Below are 20,925 nucleotides of genomic sequence, written 5' to 3'. Positions count from 1 at the left end.
ACCCACTCAACTTCCTGTTCCCCCATGACCAACTTTCTTCCTCTTCACCCCCTCTCTTCTTCCCAGCTCCTACTCCCCCCCAACCCTCGCCGTGTTCCCCATCTATTCAGAGGATCTTGTCTCAATCCTCTTCTCTTGGGTACTATGCATATATGCATATCTTTTAGGTTCTTTCCTGTTTCCCAGACTCTCTATCAGTGGAAGTGCAGACTATCACTATCCTGATCCATGTCTAAAATCCATATATGAGTGAGTACATACCATGTTTGTCTTTTTGCGACTGGGTTACCTCACTCAGGATGGTTTCTTCCAGTGCTATCCATTTACCTGAGAATTTCAAGATTCCATTGTTTTTTTCTGCTGAGTAATACTCCATTGTGTAAATGTACCACATTTTCTCTATCCACTCTTCAGTTGAGGGGCATCTAGGTTGTTTCCAGGTTCTGGCTATTACAAATAATGCTGCTATGAACATAGTGGAGCAGATGCCCTTGTTGTATGAACTTGCCTCATTTAGATATATGCCTAAGAGTGGAATTGCTGGGTCTAGTGGTAGATTAATTCCCATTTTCCTGAGGAATCTCCATACTGATTTCCAAAGAGGCTGTATGAGTCGGCACTCCCACCAGCAGTGGAGGAGTGTTCCCCTCTCTCCACATCCTGTCTGTATTTTTGATTTTAGCCATTCTGACAGGAGTAAGATGGTATCTCAGAGTTGTTTTGATTTGCATTTCCCTGATGGCTAAGGATGTTGAGCACTTTCTTAAGTGTCTCTTGGCCATTTTAGCCTCCTCTATTGAGAATTCACTATTTAGTTCTGTACCCCACCTTTTAATTGGATCCTTTGGTGTTTTGGAGACTTGTTTCTTGAGTTCTTTGTAAATTTTGGAGATTAGCCCTCTGTCAGATGTAGGGTTAGTGAATATCTTTTCCCACTCTGTGGCCTGCCTTTTTGTCTTTTTGACTGTGTCCTTTGCCTTACAGAAGCTTTTTAGTTTCAGAAGGTCCCGTTTGTTAATTGTCGATCTCAGTGCCTGTGCCACTGGTGTTATGTTTAGGAAGTGGTCTCCTGTACCAACTCATTAAAGAGTACCTCCCACTTTCTCTTCTAAAAGTTTCAGTGTGGCTGGATTTATGTTGAGATCTTTGATCCATTTGGACTTAAGTTTTGTACAAGGTGATAAACATGGATCTATCTGCAGTCTTCTGCATACCAGTACCCAGTTATGCCAGCACCATTTGTTGAAGATGCTTTCTTTTTTCCATTGTACAGTTTTAGCTTCTTTGTCAAAAATCAGGTGTTCATAGGTGTGTGGGTTAAAATTAGGGCTTTCGATTCGGTTCCATTGGTCTACCTGCCTATTTTTGTGCCAATACCAAGCTGTTTTCAGGACTATAGCTCTATAATAGAGCTTGAAGTCAGGTATGGTGATGCCTCCTGAAGTTCCTTTATTGTATAGGGATGTTTTGGCTATCCTGGGCCTTTTGTTTTTCCATATAAAGTTGATTAATGTTCTTTCCAGGTCCTTGAAGAATTGTGATGGAATTTTGATAGGGATTGCATTGAATCTGTAGACTGCTTTTGGCAAGATTGCCATTTTTATTATGTTGATCCTACCAATCCAAGAGCATGGGAGATCTTTCCATTTTCTGGTATCTTCTTTGATTTCTTTGTTGTTTTTGTTGCTGTTTTGGTTTTTTTTTTGAGACAGGCTTTCCCTACGTAACCCTGGCTGTTCTGAAAATAGGCCTGTAGACCAGGCTAGCTTTGAACTCATAGAAATCCACCTGACTCTACCTCCCTAGTGCTGATACTGAAGGCATGAGCCTCCACCACCCAGCTTTGTTTTTTAACTAACATGTTAAATACAAGGATTTTTTTTCTGGGCTGGGCACCAAACTCAAACATGCTAAGCAAAAGCTCTACCACTGAGCCACACTCCTAGCCCCATCAGGACTTACAAATATTATTTTAGTATGTGAGTGTGTGTGAATGTTCATGTGTGGGTTCATGCTTGTGTGATGTGTTCAGGTGTCTACAGAAGAGGGCATCAGATCTCCTGGAGCTGGGGTTAGACTGTGAACCAATACATGTGGTTGCTGGGAACAGAACTCAAGTTCTCTAGAAGAGTATCAAGTACTCTCAAACCCTGAGCCATCTCCCTAGTCCCAAGGTTATTATTTTTGTTGACTAGCTATATCCATTTATACCATGTAATATAGATTTTCCATTTGAAGAACTTATGATTCAACAGGAGCATCAGGGTTGCTGTGGTTTGGATATGAACTGTTTCCCACAGGCTCATGTCTGAAGGGTTGGTCTCCAGCTGGGGGCCCTGTTCCAGAAGGCTGTCAGACTGTTAGAAGGTGGGAGCCTCCATGGAGGAAGTGAGTTACCTTGAGGTGTATAGCCTGGTTTACCTTCATCTCTGCTAAACTCAGGAGATTGGAGAAACACCATCATAGGCTTCCAGCACCGTGGAGTCATTTGCTGTCATGCCTTTTCCACCTTGGTGGACTGTGACCCCTCCAGCTGTGAGGAAAAGTAATCCTTTTTTCATATCATCTGCTAATTGATAGGCATTAGGTCACAGCAATGTTGATATTTAATACCTGTGTAGACCACCAGGTTTTTGAAGAATTCAAATAATAATGTGTTAAAAGACATTATTATTATTATTATTATTTTATTATTATTTAGCCACCATGTAATCCTGGTCAGCCCATAAGCCAGGATGTCCTCAAACTAATAGAGATCTACCTCCTTCTGCTATGGTTAAAGGCATGGACCACCATACCTGGCATGTATTGTACTGTTTATTGTGTGAGTGTGTATATGTGTATATACTTGAATGCAGGTACCTGCAAAGGTCAGAGTATCAGATCACTTGGAGCTTGAATTCTGAGTGGTTTTGAGAAGCTCAACATGGGTTAGAAACTGGACTTTCATCTTCTGCAAGAACATATGTGTTCTTAACCACTGAGTAATTTCTCTGGCCTATGTTTCTACATTTTTCAAGATAAGGACAATAAGGTCATGAAACCCATAAGCAAATGACCATTTCCCTATGATATTTACAGCAATGGGCTTCATGATCAGAATGCTATAAACCACTCCTAGCATGATACTGTCTTAGGATCATCTCTGCCTATGATTAGAACAGAACCCACGCCAAGAGCATTCCCACATGCCTTCTCTCCATCCTGATGATCCTGGGGAGCTGCAGGCTGCAGACATGCTGGTGCTATTGTCTAGGAAACACTATCATCCCAGAGAGAAGCTGTTATTAGGGAATAGAGTCTTTAACTATGCAATAACTATGCAACAAGTCTTCAAGTATCCTCTGCTGAAAAGAGGGGCTTAGCAGGAATTTATTACCTTCCACCCTGATTCTGCATCTTAAGTCCCCAGCTCTGCCCATAATTCATCATCATTAAAGTCATCTATCACGAAAGTCTAATTCACATGCATTTCAGGGACCATGATTCCAAGGCCTATGTGTCCCCTGCTTTCTTTATGTCTACTAGGATTGTGACAGAAGAGGCCCAAGGGATCTGGGTTCAAGTCTTGACCCCATCACAAGCTGGCCATTTGCTTCTGGGCCAAATATGTGATCTCTCAAAATCCCAGATGCCTCCCCTCAAAGGGAACAAATTGAGCTGGTGTGTGCATTAAATGAGATAAAGTATATAAAAGTGTTGTGTGTAGGACCCGGCAGCCATTAAACCCTAATGAATCTTTTCTAATCAAACTTTATTACCAAAAGACATAAAGATAGCTTTTTCTTGCTTTCACTTTCCATTCTTAATCCTAATTTTATTTTGCTATATATTAATAATCCATACTGTAATAATTTTAACTATATTTTAGAGTTATGCCTGGTGTGATCATAAATGCAGAGAAATGTTGGACATTCAGGTTAGTTGTATTTGCCTCATCCAGAAAATCGTCATGAAGTCTCATGATTAAAGTTCGCATTTAATTAAGATTTTTTTCTCTTCTCTGTGGTTTTTCCCATCCTATAAATACTATTCTTTCTCTCCCCCCCCTTCATTTTGGCACAAATATTTTCCCAGAATGCCTTTCAGATAGGAAGTAGCCGTAATGGCTTTATCTTCAATAATTTCCATATGCAAATGTTTATCTCCTCAATACAGCAGAACATATTATCTTGATATGCATCATGTCTTGAGATACTCAGTTTTGTTTTACATTTACTGTGTGTTTGCAGGGCTGCACACGGGCACGTGTCAAGGCACATGTGTGGAGGTCAGAAGACAATGTTCAGGAGTCAGTTCCCTCCTTCCACAGTGTGGATTCCAGGCATTGAACTTAGGTCATCAGCATTGGCATCAACTATTTTCACTCGCAGAGCCACCTGATTGGCCCCAAATACATCACCGTTGGACAGTTTATGTCCTTATTCACAGAGGTGACAAATCCGTCTTACACTCCTTTCCTGCCCTTCTTAGTGAAGTTATGTTGAGGTTCTCCATCAACAGTTAAACAAATTAACTTGAAAAAAACTGGCTTCTCACTGAATTGTTCAAGAATTTAACAAGTTTCAAAGATAAAGAAACAGCATACTTTATTATAAAACATAAAATAATTAAATATTACACATATATTTTGACTTTTCTCTATAATCCATGTTTTTTAATTCAACATTTTCCCTCAGAATGTCACTTACTCAGAGAAGCGAGTGAGACACATAAGAATAGGCTATTAATAAATTAATTCTTTCCCATAAAATAATAAATTGATAATTATATAAAGACAAATAACTTCCCACTTTTCAGGGAGCAAAGGAATGGTAGTGTGGTTTATATTCTTTTTTTCTCTCCTCATATCAAAATTACTATTGGAGGGCCAAGCTAAGAAGACCAAGGTGTTACTTTTCACTTCCATGGCATCCAAGAACTCAGGATTCCCAGTAGGATGGGGGCAAAGAATGCTATTAAATTTTAAAGACCACTGTCTAGCTGGTTCTGCTGAGCTGGCAAACCCCTGATTGAACCGAGACTCTGAGAAGCAGTAAAAATGAGTGTACATTCATCAAAGAAATTGGGGGGATAGAGTAGTATCATATAAACATGCCCTGTAGAACCACTTCTCAAAGAATTACAGGGGAACACAGTCTTATAAGTTACTCTGGTTTTGGCAAACAGAGTGGTATTTTTCCAACTGAGAACAATTTTAAGCTTATTAATGCCCATCAACAGCTGGCTCCTGGTGACCAAAAATCTCATTGGAGACATGGTGTAATACTGTTATTCATGGAAGGGTCTCGGTGAGTTGTAATTTATTAATGTAGTAAGAAGATAGAAGGATTTTTCTCTGGTCACTGTCTTTTTTTTCCTTTGTTGACCAAGTCCTGGGGTGAATTGAAACTTGTCAGTTGGTAGGAGAAAACCACCAAGAGCCTTTAATTTTATAAGCATTCTGATAATATGTATGAAGCATTATAAATGGTAGGCTTCCCTCCTTCAAGCATGCTATTTTACCAGTTAGCACCTATTTTTACCAAAAATGAATGTCACCAGTTCTTGTTCCCAAAGAGTAGACACCAGACTCCCTCATTCCCATTCAATAAGCACCAAAAGTTATAAGGTTAATGTTATGCAAAGGGCATCAGTGTTGGAGTTTTTTCCCCCTTCAATTGTGAATCGCAATTACATGCAGATCTTAAATAGCCCATGTGACCCTGCTTCCAGAATGCTACTGGGAATACATTTCAAGTTATTAATTTCAGCCTTGGAGACTCTCTACAGGCAGAATATACTTGAAACCAAATAAACAACACATAGAAAATAACATAAGATGGAGCTTGCCAGTCCAGCAGCAAGCACCCATTGAGCACCGTTTGGTAAATCTGATACTATAAATTCCAAGTGACTGTTAGGCATAGAGTTTCATCCATGTATTTGAGGGCTCTAAGTATTCAGCATTTGACCTGAAGCCTTCAAGGGCCTTTTGAAAATAGATGTCTTTGCCCTTGACTCCTTTGATGTTCAAGGGTATGTGTATGGCGAGGAGACCCATCCCAAAGTCAACAAGATTTTCACTTGGTCAAGATGAAAACTTAACATATCTCAGTATGAAGCATCTCATCTTTCAAATGACAGTGCAAATCAAAGGTTTTAAAGGAAAGTTGGATTTGTCATCACTTCTCATTGTCAAGTGCTTTAGAGTACCATGTGCTTCTAGGGGTCGACTTGGGAGGTTAGTGGCTATCTATCCATTCTTCAAACCCTGTGGCAGTTCCTCTGGAGATGGACAGATAAGGTCCTGGTCTGAGTAGAGTGAGCGGGTTCTAGATCAGCTCTTCCTTGTACATGACCTACAACACTGTTTTCCATAAAACTTGTGGTTGCAGACCCCGTGCTGAGGGACCAGGTGACACCAGCTGAAGAAATCGACACAGGATGGATCATCTGAAAGGACAGAGAGAATTTAACATATCAGCTAGGACTTTGGTGCTCTTACTAAGATGGGAGCCTATGGACAGAGACCTAGGCCCACTGCCTTGTCTCTCTGTGTGTTCTGCCCATGATACATTTGAACTTTGCCAGGGAAGGGTCAATATGCCTGAAGGGCCTGTGTCTGGGGGAGTGGTGTTAGAAAAGAAGCCATACCCAGTAAGAGATTGTGATTGTCTGCACATAGCCTGGCAGTTAGCATGGACATGAGGGTCCTGGGTCAGTACCCTTTCAAGGAGTTTCTTTCTTTTGCTTACTCTCCTCTTGCCTTCTTATATGGGACCCCCTTGGATTTTCTCTTGTGACTCACACCTGCCTACACTTTCTTCAGTTCTGGGTTCTTGTGCCCAGAATTCCCTTTTTTCATGCTCTTCCATATCTCACGGTCATTCCTAGAAATTCCTTTCAGACACAAACCAGTTCCTGTCATGCCTATTTCTCGGAGCCTTCCTTGCCATCCCTCCACAGTCCAAGGTATGGTGATGCCTGTGGAGGCTGAAGCATTAGGATCTGAAGCCTGACTCCCTGACCTCATCTTTCTTCCCACACCACATTAGCACCTTGCTGGTCCCTGAAGAACCAATGAGCTCTGGTCACCATTTTCCCGACTCACTGCCAGGTAGTCTTTCTCTAAAATCCCAGGTCACTTTCTTCTCTCCTCTGCCACTCAACAAGCCAGCCTGCTTCTTGGCCTCCCAGGGAGTGTTCCCACTCTTTCCTTGCTTTATCACCTTCATCATAACATGTGTTTGCTTAGTGTCTGCCCTCTATAATGCAAAACCATTGGTCCCCACTCTTCATTGGTTTCTTCCCAATACTTAAAATAGTACCAATCACAAAGTAGTTGCTAGATAAATATTTTTAAAAGCGTACCCACTCTTTTTATTCTTAGAACACTATCATCTGCCTGCACCAGCTCGAGCATCATGCTTCTCTTCACAGATATCAACACTCATACTGAACAATGAGCTCCCGGTTGCAAGAGTTCAGTTTTGTGCTTGTTATGTCTTGCATACCATTGCAACAGAAATACAAGTGCTACCTAAAGAAAATGTCTTTTGGAAAAATAGCCATAATAGCTAAATAATGAAATTAAGCTATGTAGCATAGGAATGTAGGTTTAAAAATGAGGTGGGATATTCTTTTCTTTACAATGACTTATGGACAACACACACACACACACACACACACACTTGCAGAAAACTTGTATCAGCAGAGACTCGGTAAATAATGTGAGAGAAATGATGGTAACAACAGTATTTTTAAATGAAGTGTATGGAAGAATGGAGTTTAATTCTCTGAAATGGGCACTCCTACAGGGCACTCCTACAGGTCAGGGATCAGGTATCAGAAGGCTGGTTTGAGATATGCTAGGTCCAAGATTCAAGTCAGACATTAAGATGAAGATACAGCTACATTCCACTTGCCTAATTGATATGTATGTACTACACCTATGTACAAACATGAGTTCATTATTATATACCTATCTAGTATCTGATGCCCCAGATCAGTTATCATACACCTTAATCATTTTATTTATCATTCTAGATTATTCTGTTGGTACAATGGAAATTTTGCAAGATACGACAGGCCACTGGAACTATGGACCTAACCTCACAGTCACATACTTTTGAGGTCCTTTGATAGAAGGTCCTGCTATTTACCCAGGGAAGTTTTGAACTTGTGGCTATGCTTCTGCCTCTGCCTCCTAAGTATTGTGATTATAGGCATATACTACCATTCCCTGAATAACCATACTATTTTATTAATTCTCACCTCTCCTCCATTTTTTTTTTTTTGGTTTTTCGAGACAGGGTTTCTCTGTAGCTTTGGAGGCTGTCTTGGAACTCACTTTGTAGACCAGGCTGGCCTCGAACTCACAGAGATCCGCCTGCCTCTGCCTCCCGAGTGCTGGGATTAAAGGCGTGCGCCACCAACGCCCGGCCCTCTCCTCCATTTTTAAAAATTATGTTAAGTGTGTGAGCGCTTTATCTACATGTGTATCTATGCACCACATGCATAAATGCTAACAGAAGCCAGAGGAAGGCATCAGGTCCCTTGGAACTAGAGTTACAGATGGTTATGCACTGCTGTATGGGTGCTGGAAATAGAGCTGATCCTGTGGAAGAGCAGCTGGTTTTAACCACTAAGCCATCTCTTCTATGAACTCAATGGAATTTTACCAAAAGCCTACATCAGGAGCTTTGGGCTTCATGTAAGCCAGGAGGCAGAGTTGAGGAGGGTCAGCGTGCCATGAGTGTGTGATGCCCTCTTTGCTTTGTGAATGTTTGGTGTTAAGAACAGTTATGAATGGCTGGTTCTTTGAGATATGAACCAGGCATCCAGCTTACACGGTGGAAGTTGATTTTACATCCCTTCTCTCTTTGCCTCATTCCCTGCAAGCAAACAAAACAAAACAAAACAACCCAGCAAGCACTGTTGGCTCAGTCTTCAATATCCACCCGACTTCCCACCTCTCCTTACCACCACTCTGTAAAAGAAACCCCTCCATCTCTCCTCGGAAGCAGCAGCCAACTCTCCATGAGGAGATCCTGTTCTCATTCTACTCCAGGTGACCCACTGTCATGACCTCACAGACCCCAAGCTTCTCCACCATATCCAGTTAAATCTGGCTTCTCTGTGATGACTAATAAGGCCCCTGTGCCACTTTTGGTTTGTGACTATGAAGTCACCTATGCCCCTAACCCTAGTATCTTTCTGTTCCTTTGCATTTGCCCTTCCTTCTGCTGAGCAGATGTAAGATCCACCTTCCTTCTCAGAGGCCCTTTGCAAAAGTTGCCTCAATTCTGAGGTCTGGCTTGACCATTCTGTCAAGCCTGTTTTCCCACCTCTTTCCTAAGGTGGGAATTTTTTGTGGACTCCTAAGGCTTTGAGATCCTCATAGTCTCAGGACAGGACCCTACTTTGCTCTATTTTTTTATTCCTAAACAAGAGTCCCAAGGATACATGGTAAGTTCTTTCTTTCTTTCTTTTTTCTTTTTTTTCTTTTCTTTCTTTTTTTTTTTGAGACAGAGTTTCTCTGTAGCTTTGGAGCCTGTCCTAGAACTTGCTCTATAGACCAGGCTGGCCTCGAACTCATAGATCCATCTACCTCTGCCTTCCAAGTGCTGGGATTAAAGGTGTGAGCTACCAATGCCTGGCTCATGGTGAGTTTTTAGTGACCATGATATGAACAAAAGAGAGGGCTTCACCACACTGGTCACACCAGCTTTCTTTTACCATATACTGAGCAGCTATTGTGAGCCAGGTGAATGCCAGATGCTGGGAAAACAGAGACTGACATGATCTCTTCTCTCTTGTGCCTGTCTAAGAGATGCTCCCAGGACTGACCAGAGTGCTAAGGGGTTGCATTTCCTTCTAGAGTAGTCTGACTACAGAGATGGACAAGAATGAGAGGGGGTCTGGCAGAATATGCCCTGTCACTGTAAAATACTAAGTCTCCTCCATGTAGAACCCCAGTGTTGATTAGAGATGATCCTGTTTCAGCAATCCTTACGTTCCAGTCTCACAGGATAACATGGGAAAACGGGGAAGAAACTGATGCCCTGAGCCACAGAGACAGTCAACTGCAACTGAGACGGGAAGTGGGGCAGGTGGATCGTCAGGCCAAAGGCAGAGGGTAACCAACAGAGCCAAATAGTATTCCCCGCAGACTGGAAAAAGTGGGCTGAGAGATTAGGCAGGCACGGAAATCTGTGATTGGATTAAACACAAAGAAACCCCAGCAGCTGTGTGCTGGAGAAGACTCCTTAGCATGATGAAATTGGATCTGACTAAGGGATATACCTCCTGGTGTTTGCCAGATTACTTTGAAACGGTTTGGACTTCTAAGCTTGATTCTGGATTACCCATCAGCACCCACTGCACTGTACTTGTGCCAACTAAGACAACAGGACGATGCATAGTCATTTCAATGGGCTGTAAGTTCTCTGTCTTGCTAATAAAACGTGATTTCCTCTAGGACATTTTTTTACTTAATTTTATACTTCCACTGATTAGCAACAATCACATATTTTTGAGGGAGGGCCTCATGTAGCCCAGGCTGGCCTCAGCTATGTAGCCAAAACTGACTGAGCTTCTAATGCCCTGGACTTCACCTTCTAAATGCTAGAATTATAGATATGCACAACCATGCATAGTTTTATGTCATGCTGGGGACCGAACCCAATGATTCATGCATGCTAGACAAGCCCTCTACCAACTGAGCCACATCCCCAGCCTCTAAATCCTTCATCTTTTTAAAAAGGGAAAATGGTGACATGATCATTTCTCAGGAATGAATGGCTAAAAAATTGAATGAAATCTTGCCTTCGGATCAGGCAAACAATATGTATGGTATTGACAGGAACCGCCTCCAATTCAACCTTGTACAAGTCTAAAGATGCAACCCTATGGGTGCTGATGGACCAGGATACCACAGAGTCAAGTAACATAGAAGCCGCACCACCAACCATAATGAGTTGTGGAAAAGCTTTCTTAAAACTGGTGAAACTGATGATCCATAGCATCCTTTACCTCTCTTTTCAGGAGCTGGACAGAAGTTTGTATTACAGGCTCTGAACACTGGTGGCTTCTGATGGAGTAGACAACTTGAGGAAGGCCGGCCTTGCTGCACACAGTGGACAGATCGGGTCTGGACACCTCCCCCACAGGTCACCGTGCACTGCCAAGGAGTGAGAGAGAAGGGAGTTATACCTTCTCAGCCAGACAGTATCTTCTCTGAGGTCAGTGGCCTCAAACAGAAGGAAGCATGAATATCATGCAGCAAGGCCAAGATGCTTGTAGATGACACAGTCCACAGCCAGGCCTAGGCATACAGTCCAAGTCTCTTCAGTCTTGGGTGAGCTGTGTGGTCAGTGTATCAGAAAAGTCTTAGGCAAATGCTATTGCACCTGAGAGTGTGTCTCCAGTTAAGGGGACCACAAGGAGGTAGGCTCCAGAAATAGTCTCAAACACTCAGAAACAAATCCAGACATGGCCAGGGATGGACAAGAAGCCCAGGAAATCTCAGCCAGATTAGAGAATGGATGGGGGTAATTTGAGACAAGGGCCATAAAGGATGGACTAACCAGAGATACTTTGGGATGGTGTCTAGCTAGACTCTGAATAGCATGGTACCTAATAGCTATGGATTTCACTGTCCAATAAAGCAGAATCTAGGCTCTAAGTTTCCTTTTGTCCCCAATGACTACATGGAAGGTTGGCAGGTCTTTAACAAAAGAATGGAAATGTCAGAGGATGTTTAAGCAGATCCTTTAACCAGATCATTGCTGTTTGCTTTAGAAGAGACTGCAGACAGATGAGAACACCATCTTGTACAAATATCACTGTGTGGTCTGGTATTTGGGAGGAAAAAGTAAGGGTAGTTTTTGTGTGTGTGTGTTTCAAGACAGAGTATCTCTGTGTAAAGGCCCTAGTTGTCCTAGAACTTGCTCTGTAGACCAGGATGGCCTCAAACTCACAGAGATCTATCTGCCTCTGCCTCCTGAGTGCTAGGATTAAAGGTTTGTGCCACTACCGCCCAGCAAAAAGGTAAGTTTTTGCAGAAAGAATATGCATTTAGGAATATTCCAAACATTCAAATGTAGACATGTGAATGCCATTAACTTGTCTGACTCGGAGGTTGTCATTTTTTTAAGTACACAATAAACTTGCATCTACAAGTCAACCTTTATTGTACAAAAACAGTGTCTGAGGAGGAAAATATCTGACTTCCTGGCAATTGTTGGCAGACTTTTGATCCTATCCACTCATTTAGATAACAGTACATGATTTCTCCATGTGAAAATGTCTTTATATTCATTATATGTAGTGATTGGTAATAAACCATAAACCAAAAAAAGAATTTCTAAATAGTAAATAAAATTACAAAACTTAAGAAGCCTATAGCAATGTGTGTGTGTGTGTGTGAAACCATGCCTAATCAAATAGAAATATTCAATGTACAATATTCAAAGCTACTTTCAATGTAGCTTTTTATATTATACACAGGTACTACCAGGGCCTGTATTTAAGGGTGAGTTGAGCAGTTGTTGTGATATCAGTGAGTCCTGCAGTAGTTATATCCCAAGGACCTCAACGTAGCTTTAGGTCCTTATGGGACACAACCAGTGTTCCCAAGAAAAAAGGTGTCTCTATCACCTGGTGACTGAACATTCTAAGCCTTAGTGTCCTCACCCATGAAACTGGGACAATAATGGTTACCACAGCATTAATGAAGGGATGCAATGAGAAAATGCATAAAGAAAGCACAAGCAGGGCTCGGCAAGATTTAGTTCTTCTGTGTCCTTCAGAAACATGCTCTGAAAATCAGGCGTCAGGGATGGAGAGCAGTGTTGCCAAAGTGATGACTTCAAGAATGGCAACAACCAACATGAGCACAATATCACAAGCTTTCCACTCAGTGCTTTTATTATTCTATTTTTATAGGTCTACAGTGTGTACCAGACTGTACGTGGCACCTGCCCAGGCTCACATAGAGGGTGGAATGGCTAGACTGATGCCACGCATCCCAAGTCTATACAGTGGGACAACTGTTGATGAACTGAGAACAATGCTCCTGTGCTACATCTTACCTGAACATCTGTCTCCTAAATCTGCATCCACCCACCTGTTGCCATGGTGATGAATACCACCCTGCCACCACGCTGTACATTGGGCAAGCCCTTCTGTTGCAGGTTTCTTCCAGTTGCAGGTTTGGCTTTTCAATGTTGCGGCATCTCCGCTCTGGGAATGTTATGAGTTTCCCCTGCAAGGTCTTCTCGCTGCAATTCAGTTCTCTCTTCCTGACACCCAAACCACAGGTTGCAGAACACTAGGAGCCCAGAAAGGAGGTATAAGCTGAGCTATGTGTCCGTACAATGTCAATTACACTATATAGCAGCCAGGTCCCTCTTGTTACAGATGAGGAAATCAAACACCAGAGCATTGAAGTGAACTTCTCTTCTCTGGGTTACAAAGAGAAAACTCTGTTCATCTGGGATGAGGTACCATATGGATGCATGAGACACAGGTCACCTATTTACTCACTTTTTCAATGCCCCATGCATTATGTTGAAATAGTTTAAAATACTCTTGATTTCTCATTATTGTCCATCCTTCTTGCTGAAGGATCAGAGCTGGGACAGTATTGGAGTGACTGGGCCTACTTGAGACCTCTCTGAGGATTGGGGAGTTTAAGGCAAGGAATAAAAATGATTGAGACGGAACCACTTTTGAATGAATAATTGCCTGTCTTTGATTTTACCTGTCTCTTTCTTGGTTAGATCTACTCTAACACTGTGTAATATGAGATGGAAAAAAGAGAGAAGTCTGAAAGAGAATGGACTGTTTTAAAGTATTATGTAACATACAGGGTTCTGATGAAGTGAACATGTCAATGCATCTGTATAAACATTGTAAACTATGAAGGTGATATGTTAGCACCATTATAAAGATGAAGAAAGGGGGACTAGCACAATGTTACTCTCACAGTGCACATTGATGGCTGATTTCAGGGATTATTCTTGTGATAATGCTTTTATAAAATGATTGAGAGGCATATTGTTGGATTTCATTCATGACATGAACCAGTGCTTATCACCTAGAACAGAAGTGCTTTGAAGTAACAGATGTGTGGCCATCAAGCTTCTTAAGATCAATTGATGCTCACTGCCAGGTTTACAAGATATAAATAACCTAGGAAGTACACCCCTGCAATTTCCAGAGAGGTTTAAGTGAAATGGGAAGGTCCACTCTAAATGTGGGTGTTACTAGCACAGGGGTTGAGGTCCTGGACTGAATCCAAAGAGAAAGCAAGTGGAACACCAATGCTTATCTTCACTTTGTAACCATGGAAACAATGTTAAAAACAGCAGTAAGTGGGCACTGGGCACATAGATGTACAGAAAGGAACCATGTGGGTGTGGGTGAGTGAATGAGCATTTATGAAAATAACCTCTCAGTTGTGTGCCTAAAATCATACCTCACTCCAGGAAGAGGTGATCCACTGAAGTCGGGTGTTTTTGGGGCATCGTCCCAACACACATCCCTCCTGTGCCTCAGGTCTGGGGCTGCCAGAACACAGGCTCTCTGGGAGTGTCTCTCCTGCAGAGTTTTTACAAAGGACCTCACGTCTCCTCACTCCTCGTCCACAGGTCTTGGAACACTTGAGAAGAAGAAAAGGTGCCATTCGCATCCATTTCAGATGGATTTCATTTGGGTAAACATTGAGAACACACTTATACATACAATGAGACATTGACATGTTCACTACATCAAGACCACATAAATTATGTAGTAGTTTAACACTGCCTGTTCTCTTTCAGACTTTTCTCTTGTTCCCTCTAGTATAGTAGTGTTAGAGTAGATCTAAGCAAGAACAGAGACAGGCAGTTACTCATTCAAAGGTGCTTCTGTGTCAATCATTTTCATTCCTTGGCTCAAATTCCCCACTCCTCAGAAGCTAAAATGGGATATAGTAGCTTCCACTTTAAACATCTGAATACCCGGTGGCTGCTTCATTCCCCCATTCTGAAGATGAGCTATGCTCATCACGAAGCGAAGAGTTTTCCAGACACAGGATACATTGATTCAGAAGTTGCCTTTATCTCTCTGCCATGAGCCTTTGTTTAAGGTGTATTACTTTGGCACCACAGGGAGCAAAGCAGAAATATGTACACATTCAATATGGATATATACAACAGTATCAAAAAGAGTGAGATCCTTACTTCCTAAGAACTTTCTTTGGGCATGGTGCTAGCACAAGCACTTATCAAACATTTCTGAATAAACTTGCACAATTCAAATCTTTACCTTGTGCAATTTACTTTTGTTCTAAGACCTTTCTTTTATTGTCTTTCCTGAGAATTCTATGAACTAGATAAATGTCAAAGAATCATCCTAGGAACAGTTAAAAACTTGTCAAGATTTCTTAGGAGACCCTGGCTCCACACAAGGATAGTCTTGGAGGGCTATCTCTCCATGTTGATCTTTGCGGTCTTCTTTTCCTCTCAGAAGGATCAAATGATGTGGCCATTAGCACCTAAACAATACCCTGGGGCATAGTCCTACATAGGGTAAGAAGACCACTGTAAATTCTCACTTATCAGTGTCCACAATCTTAAAGGAGATGATGTCATGATTAGCACATTGTGGACAGCAAGATCTTTTTAATTCATTCAATGTGATACCTTTAGGTTGTAAATTGGAGCCTGCATCACACAACTGTCCATCACCATTCTGAGTTCATTGCTATCATCCTATTCAAAAGAAACATCTGAGAACTAAGGTCAAAGTCGTTAGCTGCTAAGAAACAAACATGAACTGGCAAATGAGTTTGATGTCTAATCTTGGGAATGAACCATGGAATCTATCATCACTCTTTCACATGTAATTCCTGAACAGTTAATAAAAGTCTTACTCTTGTTGGCAATTATTTTTCATAAGAGCAAACTGTACATTGATTGCAGAGGGAATCGATTTGTTGCTGTGACCCATGTCTAAGAGCTAAATAGTTTGTGGAAACAAATTTTCTTTCATGTTCATTATGAAACTATTCATGACAGATCTGGTCTTTACAATTAATCTTTAAAAGGAGAAAAATATTCAGAATATTTTCATGTGAAATTTGGAGTACTTTAAGATATGCTGGACACTCTGTAGACCCAATTTTCTTTGGTCCATGCCCATCACATGGCTCCATCAGACCTTTGAATTTTCCATTTGTAATTCTCAATTGCAAAGAAAGATTAACTCAACAGCATATCCTACTTAGACTTACCCTTGCTATAAACAAACATTTATTTTTTTTACAAGTATCTATTGTCATGTTCAATGTATCCCTACCTACTCCTGGATCCTTATTTCCTAACAAATACAGTCTCAGTTTGAGTAAAAATCTTCCCCTCACTTCTTCTGGAAATTTGGTAGTATGTTTTAAACTTAGCATCTAAGTGAAAGCATGACAGAAATGGGGCCGTTTGCCATTAACTAGCATTATGGTACAAGTGATATGCTTTATATTATCCACCCACACAGGTTAAGATAAAGCTCTGAAGGCAAGAAAACCCTGGCACTTATCCTGTGTTTGGAGGAGCTGTTTGTACCCTGGAGGACATTTTCCTCTTATACTTCAGATGCCAATAGGACTCATTCACTTCCAAGGTGTCTCTGACATGAACACACTCCCAGAAGAGAACATCTGATTTATAGGACATTTATGAGTTGTACACAGCAGGCAATTCTGATTCTATGCTTCTTCTGGCCCTACCATGGTATCTGTGCTTTGTGACAACTGCAAACTTGGTATCTGGTTCTTTTGCATTCTTTTCCTTTATCTTGTTCTTTTTATCCTATTTATCTATCTGTCTGTCTATCTATCTATCTATTCTCTGTGTGTAGAGGTCAGCAGATGACTTGCTGGAGCTGTGTGGGTTCTGGGGCACCTTTTAGATGGAAAAGTCACCTATCTTTCCACCCCCTTGGTTTTTCATGCAGACCAAGACTAGTGCTTCCATAGCTGTGCCTGTTACCTGAGACCAGGGTCCGGAGCTCCACTCTGGAGGGCAGGCATGGCTGTTGCATACTTGAACCTGAGTGGGTGTGCTCACTGGGCAGAGAGAATGCAGCACAGCTTCCTCCTTCTTGAAGGGCTTCTTTTGCACACACTGTATCTTCCGGCTCTGCTGGCCCCCAGCACAGGACTTGCTGCATATGCTCCATTCACCTGGCAACCAACTTTCAGGGAGACCCCAAATTACTTCCTGTGAAGTCAAAACTTTGCAGTACTACATCTCAAGCAGAAAATGAGAAAGACTATCTACACAGAAAAAGCCTCTGGTTTGTTTTATAGCCAGTCAGGGCAACCCTCACTAACTGTCCCTTTATGGATGTTGAATCATACATGCACTGGTGGGGGCAGCTGTAAGGAGACATGATGGGGGAAGTCCTTCTGTGTGTATGTTGTCCTATTGGTTAATAAATAAAGCACTGTTGGCCAATAGGGAAGCAAGATAGGTGGGATTAGGAGTCTAGGAGGATTCTGGGAAATGTAGTCAAGAGTAGAGAGTCACCATGTGATCCTGGGAAGAGAATGCATGAGTCTGTGTCCTTCGTAAAATAAGACCTTATAAAAATCTATATTAGTAATTATGGGTTAATAATTAAGTCAGAGCTAGTCATTAAGAAAACATAGTAAACGGCCAACAGCTTCATAATTAATATAGTGTCTCATGTGTTAGTTGGGGGCTGAGACAGTGACGGGACCCAGGAAGCTGGCAGGAAGAATACACATTACAGAGACACATTCAATCACCACAAGTTTCTGGTAAAAATACATCCTAGCCTTCTATGTAGAAAGAAACATACTTTACTTTCTGAGAAATTCATCCGAGCAATTTTACTGAGCTTTTAACTATGTGTGTCAGAGACCCAGGCACGGGGGTTAGAGACATGAATGAGACCACATTCTTCCCATGAGGAATCATATGACACAGTGAAGCCATGGATATGTACATCAAAACAAGGATTTCTGATAAGTACTGTGACATAACCTTAAGGCGAGCGGAAGAGTGAGCAGCATAGGAGGGCAGGTTATCTATCTAGGAGAGGGAAAATGCTCAGAATTGGCCAGGGAGCTTGCTTAGACTCATCTTCCAACAGAGGCATGGCTAAGATGAATCTGAGAAGAAACCCACTGAGTGTCCCAGAGGGACAGTCATCAGTGGGGTGTCTCCACTTAGCTTTCACCTCTCTAGTTTGTGTCTTACTACTACTGTGCAATTTGCACTTGAGGTTTCATGGTTGGCATTATTACCATTCTTACACTCTTGGATAATCTATGTAAAAGTTAAACATACAGGCACATTGAAATTTAGCTAATATAAGATTGTGTATCATTTAAATATCTTCTTGACTCCATTATGAAAAGAGGGTAGTTTATTCAAAATTTAAAATGGATGTGGGGTGTGGCTATGGCTCTTGCTCAGTGATATAGCACTTGCTTGGCTAGCATGAGGCCCTAGATTTAAGTCTTAGTACTGTTAGGAGAAAAAAAGACACTTATATCTCAAGTTTGCATAGCAAAATGTGTCTAAGGCAAATTCATACTTTTAGGTCTTATGATTCAATTTCAATCATTTACTTTCCCCTATTTTTATATTAAACATTGTGTATATATTTTTTAATCCCTTCCCATCAGAAAGCACGAATGAAATTTTTCATTGTCACCTAACTGTGACAAAGATGTAGGGAACACATACAGATAAAGAGGCATTTGCAGAGGACTTACTAGGCTGGGCAGGAGAAAGCATTGCATATCTTGGGTTCTGTTGCTGGCTTTGTTCTGACACTGCAGAATGAGGAGTTGACTTGAGTGTTTCGGTCTCGTAAGCAGATGGCCTTGATGCTTATGTAACCTAGTGGGATGCCAGAAGTTACATGGTGAGAAACACAGGTAACCCATTTAATTTGGTTTCAAATCACAGTTTGGGATACCAGTGTCCTGGTATCCTGTGTAAGACACTGAATCCAAATATTTTTGTGAAAATAGTTCCTTTGGACACAGTTTCAACTCACTTGAATTAAAATCATTTATCCCTAAGAGTATATACTTTATACTTTAGTAATTTTAATGTATGTTTCTCATTTTCAAGTGGATTCTAGAACTATCAAGTGATAAATACTATTCAAAGCAAGAGTCACTATAAAATGGAACATTCCAGGAAGCTTTAACCTAAATTGTACTGGTCTTTAGGAAACCATTTATATCTATAAGCCACTAGGAAGGCGCTGGAGAGATGGCTCAGGAGTTAAGAGCACTTTTGCTCTTGCCTCTTGTCTAGAGGTCAGGGTTTGATTTCAGGCCCCCATACAGCAGCTCACAGCCATCTGCAATGCCAGTTCCAGGGAGTTCTCACACCCTTTTCTGTCTCCTATGGGTACTACGCACATGTGGTAACATGCAAACAGATAGGCAAAACACTTGGACATAAAAGTAATTAAGTGCTGGTGAATTCTATGTGAAAACCCTAATATTCTACTTCACTATGGAGCAGCTTATGCTTCCATAACCCTGTGATGCATGCATAGGCAAAAAGTTAAACTCTGAGTATTCATTCACACCCACCCGCATGGACCCTGGTTTATGTAAACACTTTGTTTTAACAGAACTGTACAGCCTGGTTCCCATTGTTCAACAGTTCCCATCAGAGGCACGTGTTTTGTAAATGCTCTTGTTTAGCTCCTGAGACAGGGAATGCCACCTTGTCTTTGAATTGTACTTTGTTCTTCATTTATATGGTTTTCCTTGAAACAGCATTCGAGACATGATTCAAATGTCACTCTCACTTTAATGATGGAAAATCGGCTGCACTCCTCAGCTAGTGGAAGTTTGTTTTCTGGAGACATGGATCTAAACTGGGTCAGGATTCCCCAAAGTTCATGGTATCCTTTTCTAGACTGGATAAAACCTGTAAACAGACACGAGCTGAGAAGCAGAGTTAGGAAACCACTTACCTCCCCCACAGGAGACTGAGCAGTCCGACTGCACTGTGCGCCATGTGTGGTGGAATCTCTTCACCACTGGTTGAGTTACATTCATGACCTTGGGAAGTGCGTACTTCCAAGTGATCCCTGGATTCTTGCCTTGTGTCAGAATCTGGATAGGGTAGAGCAAAACACCAGTGATCAGCATACCATCCAGACCCAGGAAGTGCAGAGATCTTGTTGAACGTTTTAAAGATATTTGCAAGTCATTTTGGTCTTCAAGTCGGGTCTTTTCTTGCTTCCAAGCATGTGAAATAAAAATGCGTCACATGACATTTTAAAGCATTCAGCTTTCTAGGATCAAAACTGGAGCAGACAGACGCTAGGAAACCTAATTTGATGTTTTCTGTAATCATGCAAAACTCAGCTAAAGGTATCACCATCAGTAAAGCAAATGAGTCCTTAAAATCTAGACAAGTGGGCCAGTAAGATGACTCAGTGGATACAGGCATTTGCTGCACAAATTTGTTGAACTAAATGCAATCCCCAGAAGATGTATGGTTCTGGAAAGAGAGAATAGAATTCACAAAGTTGTCCTTTGACCTCTACCATCCATGCCCACATGAGAGCACATACACACAGAGTTAAAGAGAGGTCATATCATTTGGGTCTCAACCTTAAACAAAGCACAGGATGAGCCACATACAATGGTGCTCCATAGATAATATACTCTATGTTATGTCTCTCTATACTGATCATAAATGGACTTATAAACCTTTACAACAGAATAACCATGCCCCCAAATCACAGCATATCACAGCCAGAGATCCCAGTCACCTACTGTATAGTACAGGTGGGAGTCCACATATATCTAAGACTGAGTAGTCATAGCGACTGGAGAGATGGCTCAGCAGTTACATTCCCTTTGCAGAACACCTTGGTTCAGTTCCCAGCATCTTT

At 41.5% G+C, this 20,925-nt stretch overlaps 1 protein-coding gene across 2 annotated transcripts in view; it reads right to left on the bottom strand.

Annotated features, from left to right (window-relative positions):
• Window positions 1–4,563: 4,563 nt before the first annotated feature.
• The window catches only part of Adamts18 (ADAM metallopeptidase with thrombospondin type 1 motif 18), a 130,777-nt gene continuing 114,415 nt past the window's right edge, over window positions 4,564–20,925 (bottom strand). For both annotated transcript variants that reach the window (XM_040736509.1, XM_040736515.1), the window contains 7 exons: window positions 19,996–20,137; window positions 18,770–18,896; window positions 17,013–17,217; window positions 14,465–14,647; window positions 13,112–13,315; window positions 11,017–11,164; window positions 4,564–6,435 (listed from right to left, as the gene is read on the bottom strand). In XM_040736509.1, the coding sequence (XP_040592443.1) occupies window positions 6,320–6,435; window positions 11,017–11,164; window positions 13,112–13,315; window positions 14,465–14,647; window positions 17,013–17,217; window positions 18,770–18,896; window positions 19,996–20,137 (1,125 nt within the window). In that variant the 3' untranslated portion in view covers window positions 4,564–6,319. The remainder of the gene's footprint in view (window positions 6,436–11,016; window positions 11,165–13,111; window positions 13,316–14,464; window positions 14,648–17,012; window positions 17,218–18,769; window positions 18,897–19,995; window positions 20,138–20,925) is intronic.

This window comes from Mesocricetus auratus, unplaced genomic scaffold (assembly GCF_017639785.1).
Source record: "Mesocricetus auratus isolate SY011 unplaced genomic scaffold, BCM_Maur_2.0 Super-Scaffold_6723, whole genome shotgun sequence".
Lineage (NCBI taxonomy): Eukaryota > Metazoa > Chordata > Mammalia > Rodentia > Cricetidae > Mesocricetus > Mesocricetus auratus.
The sequence above is the reverse complement of the archived record's forward strand: the minus strand, read 5'-3'. Positions and strand labels throughout refer to the sequence as shown.